Genomic DNA, 21,614 nt, shown 5'->3' on the forward strand with positions numbered 1-21,614 from the left:
CCCTCTAAAGAGATGTTTGAACATTTTTGTTTATTGTGTAGGCATTTTGGCTTCTTGTGCATGCCCTGCCATTAATTCAAATAATGGTTGATCTTTAAACTTAATGCTATTTTCCTGCATTCTTGGTTGGATGCACTCTCCCTCCCCTGTTGGAAGGAGTTATTGCTGAGCACTTGCGTGATGTTACTTGCCACTTATTAACCCAATGTTGAATGTTATGAAGGTCCTGCTGCATGTTGGCTTTGTTTTTAAAGGAGTTATGAATGGAGCTTTGAAATCACCGGGAAATATCTTCTGTCGCTTGCATGATGAAGCAAAGGGCCAGCGGTAAATCAGCTGACGCTGGTTGGGCCTGGAATAGTGCTCAAGGAACTCTTACTGCATTGCTTCAGGACTGAGAGGATTACACGTCAAACGCAACCACAACACCCTTTGTGCGAGCAATGACTCCAGCCATTGGAAAACTCCCTGCTTGATTTGTTTTGAGTTGAATTTTCTAATTGAATGTCCTTTTGATGTCAAAAAGACACTTTTAATATAGAACAGGGTACAGCACAAGAACAGACTCTTCAGGCATAATATCTGTGCTGAGCCTCTTATCTGCCTGCACATAATCTATATCTCCCCATTCCCCGCATATCCATTTGTCTATCCAGAAGTCTCAAATACCACTATCAAATCTGCATCAACCACCTCTCCGGCAGCGCAGTCCAGACACTCATCTCCCACCTGCACATCTCCTTTAAACTTTGCCTCTCTCACCTTAAAGCTTTGCCCTCTAGTAGATGACTTTTCCATCATGGGAAAAATATTCTGACTGTGCACCCCATCTATATGCCTCATAATTTTACATAGTTCTTGCTTTAGAATCATGGTTGTTTGGGCTAAGAATAATTTGGGGAAAAATAAGGTCTGGAGGCAAGTGATTCTGGCGAAACTCAAACTGTATTGTTTATTGGTTAATAAAAGATGTTTATCGGTACAATAATCCCTTCAATCACTATGAGAGTAGACTAGCTGGGAAATAACTGGCTGGATTGGATTTATCTTCCCCTACTGTGAAAAAAATACATAATGCAAATATTTGTCATAAATCTATAGTGCTGTCCAGACAACACTGGACACCAATGTAGGTGGTATTGTAGATAGTGAAGATGGTTATCAAAAATTACAGCAGAATCTTAATCAGGTGGGCAAGTGGGATAAGTTTAATGCACATAAGTGTGAAGTGTTGCATTTTTGCAAGTCAAACCAGGGCAGGACTTTCACATTAGATGGTAGGGCCCTGGGGAGAGTTGTAGCACAGAGGGTTACATAGAAAATAGGTGCAGGAGGAGGCCATTCATCCCTTTGAGCCAGCACCGCCATTCATTGTGATCATGGCTGATCGTCCCCAATCAATAACCCGTGCCTGCCTTCTCCCCATATCCCTTGATTCCACTAGCCCCTAGAGCTCTATCTAACTCTCTCTTAAATCCATCCAATGATTTGGCTTCCACTGCCCTCTGTGGCAGAGAATTCCACAAATTCACAACTCTCTGGGTGAAAAAGTTTTTTTCTCACCTCAGTTTTAAATGGCCTCCCCTTTATTCTAAGACTGTGGCCCCTGGTTCTGGACTCGCCCAACATTAGGAACATTTTTCCTGCATCTAGCTTGTTCAGTCCTTTTATAATTTTATATGTTTCTATAAGATCCCCTCTCATCCTTCTAATCTCCAGTGGGTTCTGGGGGTCAGGTACATAGTTTCCTGAAAGTGGTGTCACAGGTAGATAGGGTGTTCAAGAAGGCTTTTGGTGCATTGGCCTTCATCAATCAGGGTTTTGATGATAGAAGTTGGGATATTATGTTACAGTTGTTAAGGCTACATTTGAAGTATTGTGTTCAGTTTTGGTAACCTTACTATAGGAATGATGTCAAGAGTGGAAAGAGTGCAGAGAATATTTACAATGATGTCAGGATTCGAGGGCTTGAACTACAAGAGGTTAAGCAGGCACGGACGTTATTCCTTGGAGTGCAGATTATCTTATAGAGGTGTATAAAATCATGAGGGGAACAGATAGGATGAATGCACAGAGACTTTAACCAGAATAGGCGATTCAAGAACCAGAGGATATAAGTTTAACGTTAGAGGGGCAAGTTTTAATAGGAATCCGAGGGGCAACCTTTTCACACAGAGGATGATGGGTTTCAGAGGATGTAGTTGTGGCAGGTATTATAACAATACTTAAAGGGCACTTGGGAAGGTACATATGCATAAGAAAGATTTAAAGCAATTTGGGGCAAACATGGGCAAATAAGACGGGACATCGAGGTCAACATGGATAAGTTGGACTAAAGGGCCTCTATGACTCGATGGATCTTTGGATAAAGCCTATTTTGTTAACTTGTTATTTGAGGAATATGTGCCTGTCTCTGCTGCTTTTGATCGAATTAATGACAATCTTATGCCATGCAAGAAATAAATGTATTCAACTGTATATATGAATTGAATTACTGCATTCCGACTGAAGCCCCAAACCTTTACTCCAAATGTATTAATACTGTGAACTCCAACTTAAAAAATCTCAGCAATTCTCGCTTATGGATCCAATGAACTATTTTGAAATTTTTATTTTTGTTTTGTTGAATCACTGATGTTTGGTAGATCATGGAGACTGAACTGGATTTGAGATTTTGACTGTCAAATGCTTGTTTTCTCAGACAACTAATGTTGTGCTTGCACAGGCAATGTTCAAATTTCATCATTTAGATCTGCCTTTACTGATAAATGGCACATCGCACATGGAAAGTGGTTCACATTTTGAGATTTTGTTGTTTCCCTTTGTAATAAGGAGTTGTGTGGCATAGAGGACCTGTGTTTTTGTAATGTTTGATGAAAGACCTATTATATACTTCGGTGTACGTGTTAATGATGACTTGGAACTCCATCTGCAAATGTTTTGTACATGGGTGTAATCTGTGTCCTATAGCTTAATGACTAAGATTAGAACAGACTATTCGCTAATGATTGTTGCTGTATCATCAAATTAAGTCAGCTGATGATAAAGATGCTCTCCAAAAAGTTCTCGATACTATGGTTGAGTGGTCACAACAATGGGGGATGCAGTTCAATCCTTCCAAATGTGAAACCATGCGTGTCACCAGGAGGAGGAAACCAGGCAAAACATCATATAATATCCTTGGTGCCACCATTGAAGAATCCAAACAGACCAAGTATCTTGGCATCTAATTACAGAATGATCTACGTTGGAATGGTCAGAATCATCATGCAACGGTGTCCTAAATTTTCTGAGACGCAATTGTTCAACTTCTATAAAAGAGAAGTTATACTTCACCCTTGTTAGACCACATTTGGACTACGCAGTTGCAGCATGGGACCCACAATTAAAAACATTTCTTCCATCGAACGTGTCCAAAGACAGGCAGCTCGTTTTGTTAGAAATACCTATGAGAGAGAAGCAAGTGTTACCGAACTTCTAAATTCATTGGGGTGGAACACTCTCCAAGACAGACGTAAAGCCCACCATTTGACCTGTTTTTACAAAATGTTAAATGGTCAGCTCGACATAGATTACCACATCTACACCAAACCCAAACCTATCAGTAGACGAGGGCATTCGATTCAATTTGAGATACCAGCTATCAAGACAGATGTGTATAGCAATTCATTCTTCCCTCGCATAATTAAAGCATGGAATAGTCTTGACCCTACTATAGTTATTCAACCAGACGCAACTAAATTTAAGGCAGCTCTTCTCCAAGAAGCCCTTCTTGCTTAAGTCCATACTCCGCCATCTCCAGTTTAAATTCCATTTGGAATATTTTGGAGGATCAAGAACCAAGAACCAAGAACGACCTTGATTCTGAAGTGGAGATGATGGTGAAGAGTTTTCTATTCACCTTGCAGATTAATTTCTGCAATGTTGCGTAGTAAATAATGTACCCGGATTCAAACAAACAGAAACTCGGATGCTTGTATTGTAGTCTGACAAATTGGGCCATGTCCAGAACTTTCTACTTGAATCAGTCATTGAACCTGGTTGCCACAGGAGGAAATAGTGTATAAAACAATTAATGCTAAGGATTGGGTGCTGAAACTCATCAATTGTGTTGACATTTCAATCAGATAACATGTTATTAAAATTGTCAGTTACTTAATAATGTATTTCTTAAGAGGTAGTATTCCTTTCAAGCTGTTCCAAAGCCAGTACAGCCATAAGCGCAGGTGTTTCCAGCTTTTCTTTTTATTTCAGATGCTTAGGATTTGCTGCTGTCTTTTATAGAAAATATACAAATCTTGAAAACTGACAATCAGCAAATGTTGGCAGTGCTCAAGCAGTATCTATGGAGAGGGTTACATGATCTCTTTCTCTGTATATTTGCTACTGAGCTGTGTATTTATGGCATTTTATTTTTGTTTCAACTTTTATGTTACTGAAAGTTAAGGTTCTTTTTACTACAACATCTGTTGATTCAGTTTTGACAAAAGCCCTTTTAGGTAGTTGGTGCAGCACTATTACAGTGAAGTCATTTGCCACATCCAAGTCTGTGCTGGTGGACTCAGCTGCTTTTTTCATATTCCCAAATGCACCAAATTTTCTTACGACATAGGAGAAGTCCATTTAGCCCAATGAGACAATGCCAGCACTTGAATCAATCACATTGATCTGATCCCTATAACCTATTTCCCACACGTGGCCATTAACAGTCACTCACCTGGAGCAGGGTTATTTTAAGGCAAACAATTACCCAACCAACCAGTATGTGGGAGGAAATCACTGCTTAGGGAAAACTATGTGGTAATGGCGAGAACATGCAAATTCCACACAAACAGCTTAAGAGGATCAATGCCAGGCCACAGGAGCAGTGGCCACAGGAGAGCCATACTATTTCCTGCACTAGTGTTGTTTAAAAATATTTCCATTCACTTTGTTTTAAAAAGACGCCATCTTGTTGGAAAAGTGTCCGTGAACTGTAGGCCTGTTCTAATACCTTATTTTGTTTTATTATTCATCAAGCAGGAGTTGCAGAGAACAAGAGTTCTGTTTTTATTTCTACTAACTTCTTTCTATCTTGCAGACTTACAAATAAAAAATAACTATAGATAAGAGATTAAACAAAATGAAGGGCACAAGGATTAGATGCAATAAAAGGACATCACAGTGCTGGAGTAACTCAGCGGTTCAGGCAACATCTCTGGAGAACATGTATAGGTGACGTCTTGGGTTGGGACCCTTCCTCAGACTGATTAAATGCAATATTTTGGTTTGGGGATGAAGGCATGGGTGAAAAAATCAGGAATAAAAAAGGTCATTTTTTGGTTTAGGAGGATGTGTTGTAGGAATTGATGCTGGAGTCTCACTTAGTACACAATCTATAACAAAGATGTGGATAAGATCTCAATTTTGCTCATGATACCAAGGATTTTGGTGGTAAATAAAAGGGCCAAACATGCCAATGGCATATGAAGCACAGAAATGTGTAGTCTATCATTTTAATAGAAAGAATAGAAAAATAAAATATTTTTTAAATGTGGTAGAGATTTAAAAATGGTGATGTTCAGAGCCATCTGAACATCCTTATATACATATCATCGAAGGTTAAGCAGAGAAGTAGTAAGGCAAATAATATGTTGGAGTATGTGGCAAGAGAATTTGAGTAGAAGAATTGTAATGTTTTACTGCAGTTATATGGGCTCCTGCTGTGATTGTACCTGGAACATTGCAAGGTTTCCATACCTTTTAGATTTTAGAGATACGGAGTGGAAACAGGCCCTTCGGCCCATCGCGTCTGCGCCGTCCAGCGATCACGCCATACATTAGCACTATCCTACACACTAGGAACAGTTTACTATTATTTTACCGAAGCCAATGAACTTACAAATCTGTACGTCTTTTGAATGCGGGAGGAAACCGGAGCACCCGGAGTCAACCCTTGTGGTCACAGGGAGAACGTACAAACTCCGTACAAACAGCACCCTTAGGCAGGTTCGAACCCGGGTCTCTGGCGCTGTAAGACAGCAACTCCACCACTGTGGCATCCATATCCCATACCTAATGGGGATTCTACTTTTGACAGAATGCATAAAGGTTAACCATGAAAATTCCAGGCATGGGAGAATTATTCCAATGGGAAGAGATTAAGCAAATAAGGCCTGAGTAATAATCCACCAAATATTTTCTTCTATTTATGTTCCTATGGTGCCTGTCTCATGTTTTGTTTAAAAGGGTAAGTTTAATTGGTTTTTTTTGTTGCAGTTCTGGCCAAGATGTGCAGCGAACTAGTGTTGTTGTTAATCTACCAAACCTGATACGACAGAATACTTCGGAGACTCTTCGAAGAGTGGTGCCAAAAATTAGAGTAAGTTGCAACATCAACAGTTTGTCAAGTTTTGGGCAACTGAAAATACTATATCGGAAAAATGTTCCATGGTAATAGCAAGCAATTTGCAAGGCCATGTGAAATTAATTGAATGTTAGCAACATGAATGTCTAATTCCACTACTAAACTATGTCAGAAAACATTACTGCTAAATGTTGTACCATTAATATTATAAGTATTAATATTTCTGACAGGTTCAATAATTCTATGGACTGTGATGCCCATAGATTTTTTAATTAACTAAATGGCAAAGCACCACTTTGTGTTCAATATAATTTTCATCTGAAAAGTCCGTGTGGTTTTATTCCAAAATTTGTTTCATTTTATGTGTCTGGAATAAAGAAAATATCTCTGATAATCTGGCAATGTCTGTGCCAAACATAATGCCAAGATAAACTAATCTTAGCAGTCTTCACATGATCCACTCCCCTCCATTCAAATATTACTTCATTTTTAATATCTAACAATAATATATTGTATCAATTTTCTCATGACTCTCGCTTGGATATGTCACTGTAGGCAATGTATTGATCCATTAAGTTTCTCTTTATGCCATGTTGTCAGATTTGAATAGTTTTCTTATTAGCACTTTACTTAAGTAGGATGTATGGCCCAATGTGTTATGATATTTTTGTAATATGTAATTGAAACAAATCCTACTTTATACAACTAGGAAGGAAAGGTTTCGTGTAGCTGAGTCAATTGCAGGTGTAGTAGCAGCTTGTATTATTGTTTAGACAATAGACAATAGGTGCAGGAGGAGGCCATTCGGCCCTTCGAGCCAGCACCGCCATTCAATGTGATCATGGCTGATCATTCTCAATCAGTACCCCGTTCCTGCCTTCTCCCCATACCCCCTGACTCCGCTATCCTTAAGAGCTCTATCTAGCTCTCTCTTGAATGCATTCAGAGAATTGGCCTCCACTGCCTTCTGAGGCAGAGAATTCCACAGATTCACAACTCTCTGACTGAAATTTTCTATTGTAATTATGTTAGTGACTTGCATAAAGTGAATTATACTGCAATGGGTCTACTTGAATGAAAGTATTAACCACCTCCATTTTTAATCAAATGTGAAATACGTAGTTTATATCAAAAGTGGTTTTAAGAATATTAACCACTGACATTTAACATTCCTTTTGAGATTAAAGAAAATTATTTGCAAAGTGTTTTTTTGTAAATTTTTTTTTGCAATTTACAGAAATAGGGAAAGTAAGCTACTTTCTATCATGCTGGTATAAAATCAATTCTCATATGGAATTATTTGTTGCAGGAGGTACTCCATGTTGCGGGGGTGGAGATGCAGTTAGCTGCTGCAGTTTCATTTCTTGTCATCTTGCAAGAAGAGTTAGTTTCTGTTGCAGCTTACATCCACTCCTTCCTCCCAACTATATTGGTAAACCTGGATCACAAAGACACAGGTCAGTTTAATTAATACAAAGTAGTACTGAACTAAATTCTTTAGCATTGCATGTTTGTAATAGAATTATTAAAAATGTGACTTTTACCCTTAAAACATCTGACAATGTTTTTTTTTTTATAAATAACTATTTTTTTAGAAATTTATGATAAAGCACATTGGAAGAAAGGGAACGTATGAATGTGTGAATTAAAAAGTGCCTTGTTCCTTGATGAAGTCTACAAGTTTTAGATATGGTCATGAGGTGGGGGGTGGGGGAGGGGGGCACAAGTAAGGATGAGGTAGAGGCAAAACAAAACCCAAGTTATTGAGCAGTTTGCGATCAGTAATTCAGGTAATTTTTAATATCTAATGAAAAGGACCACAGATTCATGGGTATTGTCACAAATTTGCACAGAGACAGTCCACAATAGATCCTCATGGGCATGTGGGGCGGGAACACGTGCCTGTGTGGAAGTCAAGGGCCGAACCGACTGTCTGGTAAAGTCATCAAGGCAGAACTACCTTATAGAGATAATGAAGGCACTTATACATAGAACAAACAACATAGAAGAATACAGCAGAGGAGCCACAATGTTTGTGCTGAACCTGAAACCTATTAAACTGATCATATCCGCCTGTAAATGATCTGTATCGCTCTATTCCCTACACTTCCACATGCCTATCTAAAGGCCTCTTAAAACATCACTATTGTATCTGCCTCCATCACCATCCCTGGCAATGCGTTTCAGGCACCTCTCTCTACACGTTTAAAAGAAAACACTACCCGCACATCTCCCTTAAACATTCCCCCCTCACCATATAGCTATGCCCGACATTTCTACCCTAGGGAGACTGTCTACCGTATCTATGCCTCTCATAATTTTATATGCTTCTATCAAGTCTTCCCTCAACCTCCGGCGTCCAAGAGAAAACAATCCGAGGCTATGCAAACTCTCCCTGTACCTGAAACCCTCCAATCCAGGCAGCATTCTGGTGAATTATCTCTGCACTCTCTCCAAAGCATCCAAATCTTTCCTGTAATGGGACGGCCAGAAGTGCACGGAATACTCCAAATGCGGCCTAACCAAGTCCTATAGAGCTGCATCATGACTTCCTGACTCTTTTGTGTAATACCCCTAGCGATGAAGGCCAGCGTAACAAATGCCTTCTTTGCCACCCTATCTACTTATGCTGCCACCTTCAGTAAACTATGGACTCCACTAGATAATTTTTATACAAAACTGGTTTAAAGGGCAAGTTGTTATTCATCATTAGATTTGATGTAATTAATTCACATCAGTTAACTGCATCTAAATTAAATTATGCTAAAACATGAAAATAATTATTTACACCGATGAGCCAAAACAATATGACCACTGACAGGTGAAGTGAATAACATTGATTATCTTGTAACAATGGCACCTGTCAAGGGGTGGGATATATTAGGCAGCAAGTGAACAGTCAGTTCTTGAAGTTGATGTGTTGGATGCAGGAGAGATGGGCAGGAGTAAAGTGACTTTGAGCGACTTTGACAAGGGCCAAATTGTTATGGCCAGACGACTGGGTCAGAGCATCTCTGAAACGGCAAGGCTTGTGGGGTGCTCCCGGTCAGCAATGGTGAGTACCTACTGACAGTGGTCCGAGGAGGGACAAACCACAAAACCGGCAACAGGGTGTTGGGCACCCAAGGCTCATCGATGCGCGAGGGCAACGAAGATTATCCCGTCTGGTCCGAACCGACAGGTCTACTGTGGCACAAGTCACAAAAATTTTTAATGGTGGTCACGGGAGGAATGTGTCAATACGCAGTGCATTGTACCCTGCTGCATATGGGGTTTCACATGGAAGATCAACAGCATATCAGGCAGGTGGTCATAATGCTTTGGCTCATCAGGTCATAATATATTGGCTCATCGGTGTGTATACAGATGTGCATTATTTCTAATTGTGTTCGGAAATGGTGCATTCATGTTTGGACTTCAAGGAAGGAAATCTGACAACTTTGCTCCATATGGTCTGATTGCAATTTCAGACTAATCAACACAGTGGACTCTTAACTGTTAACTGTTTCTGTTCTAGGGCATTTGGTCTGGACGAAAGGTCTGGCACTATCACCTATTTCTCCATCCTCTAGTCAAACAAAACCCCTTGTTAAACGTATTTGGTGTGCATTTTTCCCCTTCATAAGTTCTTATCCTTATCTCCTCATACCTGATTCCAAGAAGTATTTTATTTTTCCATAACGATTGTAAAGTATTGCTTACTACACACCTCTTCAAATTAGTCTTTCCAAAACCAATAATTCATTATGACTTGCAGAAATACATATCCTAAAAAATGGTTTAAGACATTTGCTCGTATGCTTACTTGGACTTTTTTCATGGTAATAAATATTCTGATCTGCACCATAACCTACTTGGAGATTGACCAGCTCAACTAACTAATATAAGAACACTTCAAATTTGTTTAGCTCTTTTCCATGAAAAGAAATGTCTCGATTTTGGTTTCTTGTTGTAAGACTATTTTGTTTCAGGATAGAAATAAAGAGTAATTGTGCTTGTGCCAGGAATGGCTTTTGTATTAGCTTGCAGAACTGGACAATGGAGCTAATTATGTAATATATTAAAACCATAATTTTGTAGTTTAATTTGTCACAGTTTATTATGTTTGTTTTTTTGGCCAGTGGTCAGCAATGCATGGTTGGAGACTCTCCTGACTGTAATTAATGCTTTACCAAAGGAAACCATCAGGCAAGAGGTAATGAAAATTTAAAACAATAAGTGTTTGTTGTTTCCATGTACGAGTATATCTTGATTATGTGTATATAATTAAAGTGACAGCATACGAATGAAAGATGGTAAGTGTTTGTACTACTTTGCAGTCATTCATTAGAACGGCAATAATAATATTGAAGTGTTATCTTTTGTGTCTCATATCTACTTTGAAGAAAAAATGCCTCATCTTTGTCAGACATGTTCAATTTATAAAATCCCCTCCACTTTTCCTGTTTGTTTTTCCCCTGCAAGTACTTATCCAGTTGTCACTATGGAAGCCCTTGCCAGATCACAATTTCTTGCTATGTGTCAAACAAATCCTTGTGTTCATGACTTTTGTTAATAATTTTTAGTTTTATGCTCATAATTAAGACATTCTGCCTATGGAAATAGTTCCACCGTATTTAGACTATTGAAGCTATATTCGTGACTTTGAAAAGCTCTGCTGGTCACATCTTAACATGATCTGGTCTTGCAGTTTTATCTACTTAACTGAAGACTCTCCTTTAGTAAATCTTGGCACCTGTTCCAAGGTCTTACTGTCTGTCTTTAAATTTGCCTAGATCTGAGCACCGTAGTTCACCTGAGGCTGTGTCAATATTTTGTGTTTAACATAACTAATTTGCACTTTGACTTTGGTAATTAGCTGTATTCTCAACCCTTCCTGCCACATTGAAAGATTTGTGTACATCCAATGAAATCTAGCTCTTTATCTGCACCCATTTTAAAAGTGTATGGTCACTTTATTTTTCTTGAGGACGAGAATGACGGAGGTTTGCTTGAAGCATATGGGGTCAGAAGACTGTTGAAGTAAATGGTTGAAGATGCCCATAAACACTGGCCAGTTGATTGGCGCACAATTTCAAAACTCGTCCAGGGAGTCCATCTGGGCTGTTTGCTTTCTGAGAGTTTATCCTTGTGAAAGTTGATCTGACTTCTGCCGCAGAGATGTACAGGTCAGGGCCAGTGGGGGAAGGGACAAAGGCCCTTGGTGAAGCTTTGTTTACCTGTTCAAAATGGGTGTAAAGGCCGTTTGCTCATCGTTGCCAGAGATCGTCCCCCAATTTTGACTTGTAGGTATGTTAGTGTTCAGGCCCTGCCAGTCGCTTGGCATTCACTTGATTAAATTGAGCCTGCAGCTTGTTTTAGAAGAGTCTTAGCATTCCTAATAGCCTGTTGGAGATCATACTTGAAATGCAATTGCAGTGCAATTTGTTTGTTTGTTCCTGAACTACAGCCAAAACGGTACACGATAGCCCAACAATTTTAGGCACACCTTACTCACCGTCGTCCCTTTGGTGCTAATGGAAGAAGTTGCATCAAAATCAGTGTTATATTTTTTAAGTTATTCGCATTTTAAAGTTTAAATCTGTCTCCTTGGGAGGGAGGAGGGAGGGAGGGAGAGGGGAGGTAAGGAGGAGGGAGGATAAGGGGGGGTTGAGGAGGATGGAGTGGGGGGGTTGGGGGAGCAGGAGGGGAGGGGAGGGAGGGGGGAAGGAGGGGAGGGGAGAGAGGGGGGAGAGTTGAGGGGGGGGGGGGGGGAGGAGAGGGTTCTGCACCAATGCAGGAGAGGTTTGGGCCCACTTGGTATAGTTCTTATTGAAATCCTTGGATTTGGACTTTAGCAGAAAGCGAATCTCTCTTCAACCATGATTTTTGTTTAGGGGAGACTCTAATTACCTTACTCTGCAATCCTCTTAATCGATTATTTTGCTTCTGAGTTCTTTAGTCTCTGCATAACTTGAAATTATGCCCCATACATCATTGTCCAGATCATTAATTTAATTCTGAATCAGCAGTAATCTTAATGCTGACCACTGGGGAGCACCAATGTATAGTTCTGCCATGTCTGAAAATCATCTAGTTATCACTAATCTCTGCTTTCTGTCCTTTAGATTTTGTTTTTGTCAACCTATCTCAGATTCCTGGTCTTTACTTGTACCAATTTATTTACCATCTGTCTACCTATCCAACCTTCTACTTTAGGAATTGTATTTTTATGTACGATTTTCTATGTATAATGGACATTTTATTTTCATATTGGAAATCTGTTTTTTAATTGCTTCCATCAGATTATTGTCTCTTTCATCAAAATGGATTTTTCCTCAAAGCTGCACATGACATCCCTTGAGATTGGAACAAAAATAAACACTTCCTTCTCATTTTTCTTGATCTGAATTGACATTTACGGTAGTTGACCACTGCATTTTTCCCCAATACTTTCTGATTGTCATCCAGCAGGCTGGTATTTATTCAGTTCTTACCTTGCTAGTCTCAGCTAGAAACTGACTTGTAATGGCAAATTACTTCTGCACTATTCACTCCACTATGCCCCCAAGGATCTATTGTTGGTTAATAATTTCCCACTATTTATGCTATTTTTCACCATCCATTTCAAAAATGCATTGTCTTTTTCCAGATGTGTGCTGTTGATACTCGTCCATCTTATTCTCAGGTTTCTTTTGAGTTCATAATCGTCTCCACATTGAGAGAATGCAAGCCCAGCATCCAATACTGAATAAAGAAAAAGCTCTCCAACTAATTATTGAGAAATCAAAAGTTATCCTATTCACACCTCCAGTCACAGCTTAAGGATAAGGGGGAAGTCTTTTAGGACCGAGATGAGAAAACATTTCTTTACACAGAGAGTGGTGAGTCTGTGGAATTCTCTACCACAGAAGGTAGTTGAGGCCAGTTCATTGGCTATATTTAAGAGGGAGTTAGATGTGGCCTTTGTGGCTAAAGGGATCAGGGGGTATGGAGAGAAGGCAGGGTACAGGTTACTGAGCTGGATGATCAGCCATGATCATATTGAATGGCGGAGCAGGCTCGAAGGGCCGAATGGCCTTCTCCTGCACCTATTTTCTATGTTTCTAAGCTCTGCTTTTCTGTCGCAATCCACATTTTACACGCCAATAGTTTTGACTGTGTCTAACCAGGGCAATGCACAACCTCGGCATTATATTTGAAGCCAAGGACTAATGTCCCCTAACTTCACCTCTGTAAAATAATATAATTCTTACCCTCTTTGCATCACCCACTCTTTTTTTAATCACCTGATCTGATTATGTAAACATAGCCTGACTGCTTTCAATGCTGTACTCTTCTTAAAAATAAAGTAATTGAAATTTTGCTGCCTATATCCTGGCCGGTGTAATTAAAATCTAAGTTTACTGATTTCAGAACAAGCAGTTTAAAATCACAGTCAAACCATCAGTTTTATATTCTTGCCTTGCAACATTAAAACATTACTGCAGACTTGGAGACATTTAGGTGAAATTAGATAGCACAAAATACAATTACATTTGGTAAATGTCATCAATATTGCTCAATGAAATTTTTGTTCAGTACTAATTATATGTAATACCATCCAAAAACAACTGGGATCCTCTTCAACTCCTGTTATTGCTCTGCCTCCGTTTGAAGATTCTCATTTTTCTCCATTTGTCCTTCCAGTGCTGCAACACACCTAAGATTCATTGTCCACTAATTATTGCCATTTTGTACTTTCCCGAGTTTTGTATTCTCATGGTCTCTGCTGTGAACGACTTGCATTTTGGAATTTCCTGCATAAGTTTTTCAGCCATCTACTGAAACTCCATAGGCTACTCTCTAAGATGTGCCCATTTGATTATTTTGATCATCTACCGTAATAACTCCTTTTGCAGCTGTCTGGTAAATTTTGTTTGATTATGCCTCAGTGATGCATCTTGGAATGGTTATAATCTCCACAGAAATAATGTAAATATCACTGGCTGTCCCTTTAATCACTTCAGCTTTAATTTTGCAATATTGTGATACTTTGAAAGTTTATTACAGAAAAACATGGGCTTGGTAAGGCACATGGGAGGACTGTTGAGCAAAATTGCATTGTATAATACAATATATCTCTAAAGTAAGGCAAATAGACTTAAGACACATTGCTCAACACATTGCAATGCGGTACTTTTGCTTTCAAGGAAACACAATTGAAAGAAGGGTAGGATTGGCACGGTGTCATTCCAAGGTAGAGAATCTTCAGGTGTGGCAGGAGGGTGCGGGTACAAAAAAGGATGTGGCATTGCAATGTTGATTAAGGAGAGAATTACAATGATCATGGGGAAGGGGATCCTGGAGCGTTTGACGGCACTGAGTCTGTACTCGCTGGAGTTTAGAAGAATGAGGGGGGGACCTCATTGAATGTACAGAATAGTGAAATAGAGTGGATATGGAGAGGATGTTTGCACTAGTGGGAGAGTCTAGGACTGGAGGTCATAGCCTCAAAAACTAAAGGACGTTCTTTGAGGAAGGAGATGAGGAAGAATTTCTTTAGTCAGAGGGTGGTGAATCTGTGGAATTCTTTGCCACAGAAGTCTGTGGAGGCTGTCAGTGGATATATTTAAGGCAGAGATAGATAGATTCTTGATTAGTACAGGTGTCAGAGGTTATGGGGAGAAGGCAGGAGAATGGGGTTAGGAGAGCGAGATAGATCAGCCATGATTGAATGGTGGAGTAGACTTGATGGGCCTAATGGCCTAATTGTGCTCCTATCAATTATGATCTTATGATTTTATGAAGGCACTTCAAATGAGGCCATATGGGTAGAGTTTAATAATAAGGGGATATCACTCTGCTTGGGTTACACTGCATGTCTCCTAATGGTCAGCAGAAAATAACAGAATGAGGTAGAGTAAGGGTACGTGGCAGCACCTCTGGGAATGGATGTGAAAGAGGCGATTGGTTTCGGAGTCTACTAGCTTTGGAGAAGAAGCTGTCCTTAAATCTGGTGAAATAGGTAGAACAATGGCAGATGGAATTTAATCCTGATAAATACGAGGTGATGCACTTTAGGAGGACTAGAAAAGAGTAAGAAATGAGGCTGTATCACTGTTGTAGATGTGACACTATAAAGCTGCACTACTACATATTCCAAAATACTCTGGTATTTTTCTCTTTTCACCACCTGTTGCATTTGAGTATGGTTTGATTGTATTTTTGTATAATATTTGACTGGATAGCTTGCAAAACAAAGTTGTTCACTGTATTTCAGTGATAAGAATAAACTGATATGAATACCAATATCAATGAATGTTAGAGCTTCAGGGAGCATTGAGGATCTGGAAGCTTGTTGCATAAGTACAAGGATTCCTGAAGATGGCAGCATAGGTAGACAAGGTGGTGAAGAAGGCTTACGTGATACTTGCCTTCATTAGCTAGGGCACAAAATGCAAGAGCAGAGAAATTAGGCACAATTTTATAAAAATGAGGCTGTGATTGTACTGAAGAGAGTGCAAAGGAGATTTGCGAGCATGGTTTCTGGGTTGGAGTGGTTCAGTTGTGAATACAGACTGTAGAGGCTGGATTTGATTTTCTTCGAAAGTGAGATTGTGATGTGGGGGAACTTTATAGATGTTTTAAAAAATTTGAGAGGCATAGATGCAGTAGATGATAGGAAACTTCTGCCACCTTGACTCCCCCCCCCCCCCATCCCTGAAAGTCCAAAACTAGAGGATGCAGGTTTAGAGTAAGAATGAAGAAGTTTGAAGGGCTGAAATCTGGAACATGGTGACTTATTACTTGGTGGAGGCATGTAGACTCACAACGTGTAAGATGTATCTAGATGAGCACTTGAACCACCAAGGCATAAAAGGCTATGAACAAAGTGCTGGTAGGTGATTAGAATAAATGGGTACTTGATGTTCTTGCTGTATGATCTAATTGCACTATCATCAATTTCATTCATTAATTCCACAAAAAGTAAATTTATAAAATATGATTTGCTTTCAAAACCACTGCTAGTTTTTACTTAATACTTTTCCTTATGCAAATTCATTTTGCCCCTTATATTTGTCTCTAAAGGTTTCTCTCCTTTCTTGGCAAACAAATGCAGTTTTGGTGATTTTTTTTTGTTGGTTAAAATTGCAATACAAACTATTATTGTAAGCAATATATTTGTCTTCTAGTGCTTAAAAACTGTTTGTTTTCAGTAAATTTTCTTTTTTTAGATTTTGTCTCCACTGGTTTCAAAGGCTCAGTTATCACAGACAATCCAGTCACGTTTAGCCAGCTGCAAAATTCTGGGTAAAGTTTCCAGGAAATTTGAATCTCATATGTAAGTGAAATGGATGTTTTCATCAGTGCTAAGATCCTTGCTAATTGCAATGATCTGATATACATGCAATCTAATACGTATGCATCATACTTCTATGATTAAATATTTTATCATATTAACAAACTGAATACAGTTTGCTATTTTAATGTCGTTTTTAATGGTATTCTCTAGTTACTTTAAGTTTTGTGGGATGTCAAAAATGACCAAAATCTTATTTGAATGTGTTCTCTTTATAGGCTAAATTTTCTAGGTTTATGAAAATACGTTATTGGTTATTTTATGCAGCACACGTTGCTGGAGAAAATAGGGTGGATCATACTGGGCTTGGTCTCCAGCCCAGAAATTGCTATGCATGGTTTCCATCACTCACATATAAGGAGTGGAGTCAGAGAGACTACGCTGTTGGCACACCAAGCCCTTGGATCTATACATGATTTATGAATGCTCTTTAAATGTTCATGAATGTTAAGGCATTGGTGATGCGGTGTGAAGTCTTCCTCCCTAGAGCACCATTTCACAGGCCAGGGAAGTCAGTGCTCGAGTCTTTTAGTGATATTTATAACAGCATAGAATATAGATTATGTTTATGAGGGGCATAGATAGGGTAGACAATCAGTCTTTTTCCCTGGGTGGGCTAGTCTAAAATTAGAAGGCATATGTTCAAGGTGAGAGAAGAGAAATTTAAAGGTGATCTGAAGATGGCAATTGTATGGAATAAACTGACTAAGATGCCCCATCTAAGCTAGTCCCTTTTGTCCATATTTCATCCACATCCCTCTAAACTTTTCCTAAACATTTACCTGTCTTTTGAATGTTGTTATTGTATCTGCCTCAACAACCTCTCTGGCAGCTCAATCACCTTAAGAGTGAAAAAGTTGCCCTTCAGATTCCTATTAAATCTTTCCCTTCTCACCTTAAACCTATGTCCCATGGTTCTTGATTTTCCCCTACCCTAGGTCATATAATCTTTGCATTCACTCTATCAATTCCCCTCCTGATTTTGCACTTCTATAAGATAATCCCTTAGGTTCCTATGTTCCAAGGAGTAAAGTCCTACTGTAAAGTCTAAATAGACTTTCCCTATAGCTCAGGTCTTCAAGTCCTGGCCACATCCTCGTAAATCTTCTCTGCAGTCTTTTCAGCTTCATGATAGCCTTCCTACAGAGGGGTGACCAAAACAGAATAGTTGACTTGACTTACCACTTTGGTTGTAGTAGGAATCTGCTGTGTATAATTTAATTGTCTTTCCTTTACATTCATGACTGTACTTCTGTAATACGTTTTGACATATCAATTTTCTAAAAGGCATCGTCTTTTCCCACTATTTTTCACTTTTTTTACTTATCATCTTTTAGTCCTCCCTTTTCATTATTGCATTTTCCCATTTCCTTTTACCCAGTCTCTGGTAGCAAAGATTATGGTCACCTTGATTTAAATCACTTCTAACTCAAAATCCATATTTTCAGTGATACTTTTAGTTAGCTTTAAATTATGCCATTTTAACTGAATGACTGTTCTTTAATCTCTCTTTAATGCCTTTGACCAACATCTGTCAAATACAGGTGCATTTCCAATTTTAAAGCGATTGTATGAATATAATTTGCTGTAAAATTTAGTATAAATGACCATATGAAGTGTGTTAGCCTTTCAATTCAAGTGTTCTTATAGTATTGATGTGCGTAATTATATTTGCTTTGTTGAAAATGTGAAGAAAAAGAATGTGAAATAAAAAGTTTATATTGGAAATAGTTATGTTGGTGCATAAAGAATGTCGCATCCACACTTAGGTTACAACTTGTTTTTTGCATCTTTTCTCCATTCCTTTATGTGTTATAAAATGCATTACACTGAAGTTGATTATTATAACTATATTACAAAATACAAAACATCTAAATGGTTATATTGTCTTTGCAGAATAAAACGTGATATTTTGCCTCTAGTGAGATCACTTTGTCAGGATGTAGAATATGAAGTTCGCTCTTGTATGTGTCGACAGCTGGAATACATAGCACAAGGAATTGGGTAAATATAGTAACTTATGATTCAAACATGGATAAATCTACAGATACAAGGAACTGCAGATCCTGGTTTGCTACAAAAAACACCAACTGCTGGATTAATTCAACAGGTGAGGCAGCATCTCTGGAGAACATAGATTGGCAATGTTATGGATCTGAAGAAGAGTCCCGACTTGGAACATCACCTATCAATGTTCTCCAGAGATGCTGCCTCACCCGCTGAGTTACTCCAGCACTCTTGAGTGTATACATTTATGTTAATTTCGAATACAATTACAATACAATCAATAAAAACATAACTGAACAATTGCAATGAATTTAACTAAGCAATTATTCCAATTAAAGCAGCTCAATGTCATAAACATGGCTATTTAAACGAGATTAGGATATTATCAAATGAATTTATTATGTGGATTTAATCTGGTGTGCCTTTTATTCTTAACATTGCTTAATGTAAGATTTTTTGTAAGTTGTGTAATGACCTTCAACTTTATAAATTGCCCAATGTTTTAACAAAGAAGCACAGTTTATTAATTATATTTATACTGTGTTGAAATTGTTTGACATTTTTTGGTCATTTATTCTTAATTTCTACATTGATACAATATAGATTAAACATTTATTTTAAAACTAAATGTTATCCTATAAAATAGTGTAATTTGGATGATTGTTTAATTGTCACTTTTTGCGTTGAAGTAAAAATTAACCAAGCAGAAATATTTTGTAATTCTCATGAGGTCATAAATGATAGGAGTAGAATTAGGCCATTTGGCCCAGCAAGTCTACTCTGCCATTCAATCATGGCTGATCTATCTCTCCCTCCTAACCCCATTCTCCTGCCTTCTCCCCATAACCTCTGACACCTGTATAATCAGGAATCTACTTGATATAAAAATATCCACCAACTTGGCCTCCAAAGCCCTCTGTGGCAAAGAATTCCACAGATTCACCAATAAATTTCTCCTCATCTACTTCCTAAAAGAACGTCCTTTACTTCTGAGGCTATGACCTCTAGTCCTAGCCTCTCCCACGAGTGGAAACATCCTCTCCACATCCACTTTATCCACGCATTCACTATTCTATATGTTTCAATGAGGTCTGATTATTTAATGAATTCAGATTATTTCAGGAAGTTAAATCATTTCAATATGCAGTAAGTTCTAGAAAAATGGATTTTGATAGTAATAAAATAACATTTTGATCCACTTTTGAATTGATAAGTTTTAATTTGAATTCCAATTATACCATGGGGTTTGCATTTTGCTGTCAGAAGTGAACAGTGAATTAGAGAAAGCTGCCTGCAAAAATCCTAGACCATTCAATTCGATACACATCAGCAATAAAGATGTTACTCCTTTCTGTTATGGAAATTAATTAAGATTAAACTGTAATCATGCAAATTTAATTTATTCTTGACACCTCTATGCAAATTATTAGCTTCCATTTTACTGCAATGATTTACATGTAGGTAATTTTGAAAATTAAGAATAGAATGTACAGGAAAGGTAAATCTTTCCATACACATGTGTTTTGATTGTCATAACAGTGTTGAACAGACGAAGATTGTGATACTTCCTGAATTAGTGGAATTGGCCAGAGATGAAGGGAGCAGTGTACGCATTGCTGCATTTGACACCATTGTTAACCTACTTGTGATGTTTGACAGTGGTAAGTTAATGTGATACAGTGACTAAATATGTTTGCAAAAAATTCAAGTACCTAGTACGTTCTAAATATTGAATACCGCTAACAATAAAAGGAATATTTTAACTCCCATTTGTACATTAACAGATTTCAAATGAAATTTCAAATCATACCAAGGAATCTGTCATATGGCATTATATGACTGTGTTTATTGGGAGTGATTTAATGGAATTTGTTCATTATTTGATTATATATTTTTAAAATCCATTCATATGGATATTACGAGATCCAGCAAATCACGTACTGTCACCCTTGTGCAATTTTATGCGTTTAAAATTACTAATACATGAAATAAGTTGCAACTGATAATCTTGCTTCCCTGGGAAATTTTACAAAGCTCGCAACTGTAGAATAAGAATCCTTGTCAGTATAGAAAATGCTTAATTAAAATGCTGTGTTTTACAATGAATAAATTATCTTACCTCTTCTGTATCCCAAATTTTTCATTTACTTTGTTTTAAATAAGTCATTAACTCAACATCCAAATAGACTGTGATTTAGTCATGTCGTTTATTGTCATATGCACAAGTGCAGTGCATGGTACAAGTACAATGAAAACCTGCAGCAGCATCATAGACTCGGATACACAAAAAACATAAATTATACATGAAAAGAAAATTACTGTGCAAATCACAATTAGAAAGCAAGTCAATGGTAGTGCAAGAGTTGGTTTGTCGCATTTTGTTGCTAAGATAGGATTAGTGTTGTGTCGGTTCAAGAACCTAGTGGTTGTAGGAAAGTTGCTATACCTGAAGCAGGTGGTATTAGGTCTTCAGGCTTCTATATCTCTTGCTCAATGATCGCAGGAGGAGAGGGCATGGCCCAGATGGTTGGGATCCCTGTTGATTGATAGATGGTACTTTCTTGAGACATTGACTCATGTAGATGTTCATAAGTTCTAGGAGCAGAATTAGGCCATTTGGCCCATTGTCTACTCTGCCATTCAATCATGGCTGATCTATCTTTCCAACTCAACCCCATTCTCCTGCCTTCTCCCCATAACCCCTGACACCCTTACTAATCAAGAATCTGTCAGTTGCCACCTTAAAAATATCCATAAACTTGGTCTACACAGTCACCTTTGGCAATGAATTCCACAGATTCACCACCCACTGACTAAAGAATTTCCTCCTCATCTCCTTTCGAAAGGTAAGTCCTTTTATTCTGAGGCTATGGCGTCTGGTCCTGGACTCTCCCACGAGTGGAAACATCCTTTCCACATTCACTCTATCCAGGCCTTTCA

The 21,614-nt window shown here is 38.3% G+C and overlaps 1 protein-coding gene across 7 annotated transcripts in view; it reads left to right on the top strand.

The window, feature by feature from the left end:
- ppp4r4 (protein phosphatase 4, regulatory subunit 4) overlaps positions 1-21,614 on the top strand; it is an 80,850-nt gene that overhangs the window by 24,524 nt on the left and 34,712 nt on the right. For all 7 annotated transcript variants that reach the window (XM_078406811.1, XM_078406813.1, XM_078406815.1 and 4 more), the window contains 6 exons: positions 6,259-6,361; positions 7,656-7,803; positions 10,468-10,541; positions 16,543-16,649; positions 18,564-18,671; positions 20,214-20,335. In XM_078406811.1, coding sequence (XP_078262937.1) covers positions 6,259-6,361; positions 7,656-7,803; positions 10,468-10,541; positions 16,543-16,649; positions 18,564-18,671; positions 20,214-20,335 — 662 coding nt within the window. The remainder of the gene's footprint in view (positions 1-6,258; positions 6,362-7,655; positions 7,804-10,467; positions 10,542-16,542; positions 16,650-18,563; positions 18,672-20,213; positions 20,336-21,614) is intronic.

This window comes from Rhinoraja longicauda, chromosome 10 (genome assembly GCF_053455715.1).
Source record: "Rhinoraja longicauda isolate Sanriku21f chromosome 10, sRhiLon1.1, whole genome shotgun sequence".
NCBI lineage: Eukaryota > Metazoa > Chordata > Chondrichthyes > Rajiformes > Arhynchobatidae > Rhinoraja > Rhinoraja longicauda.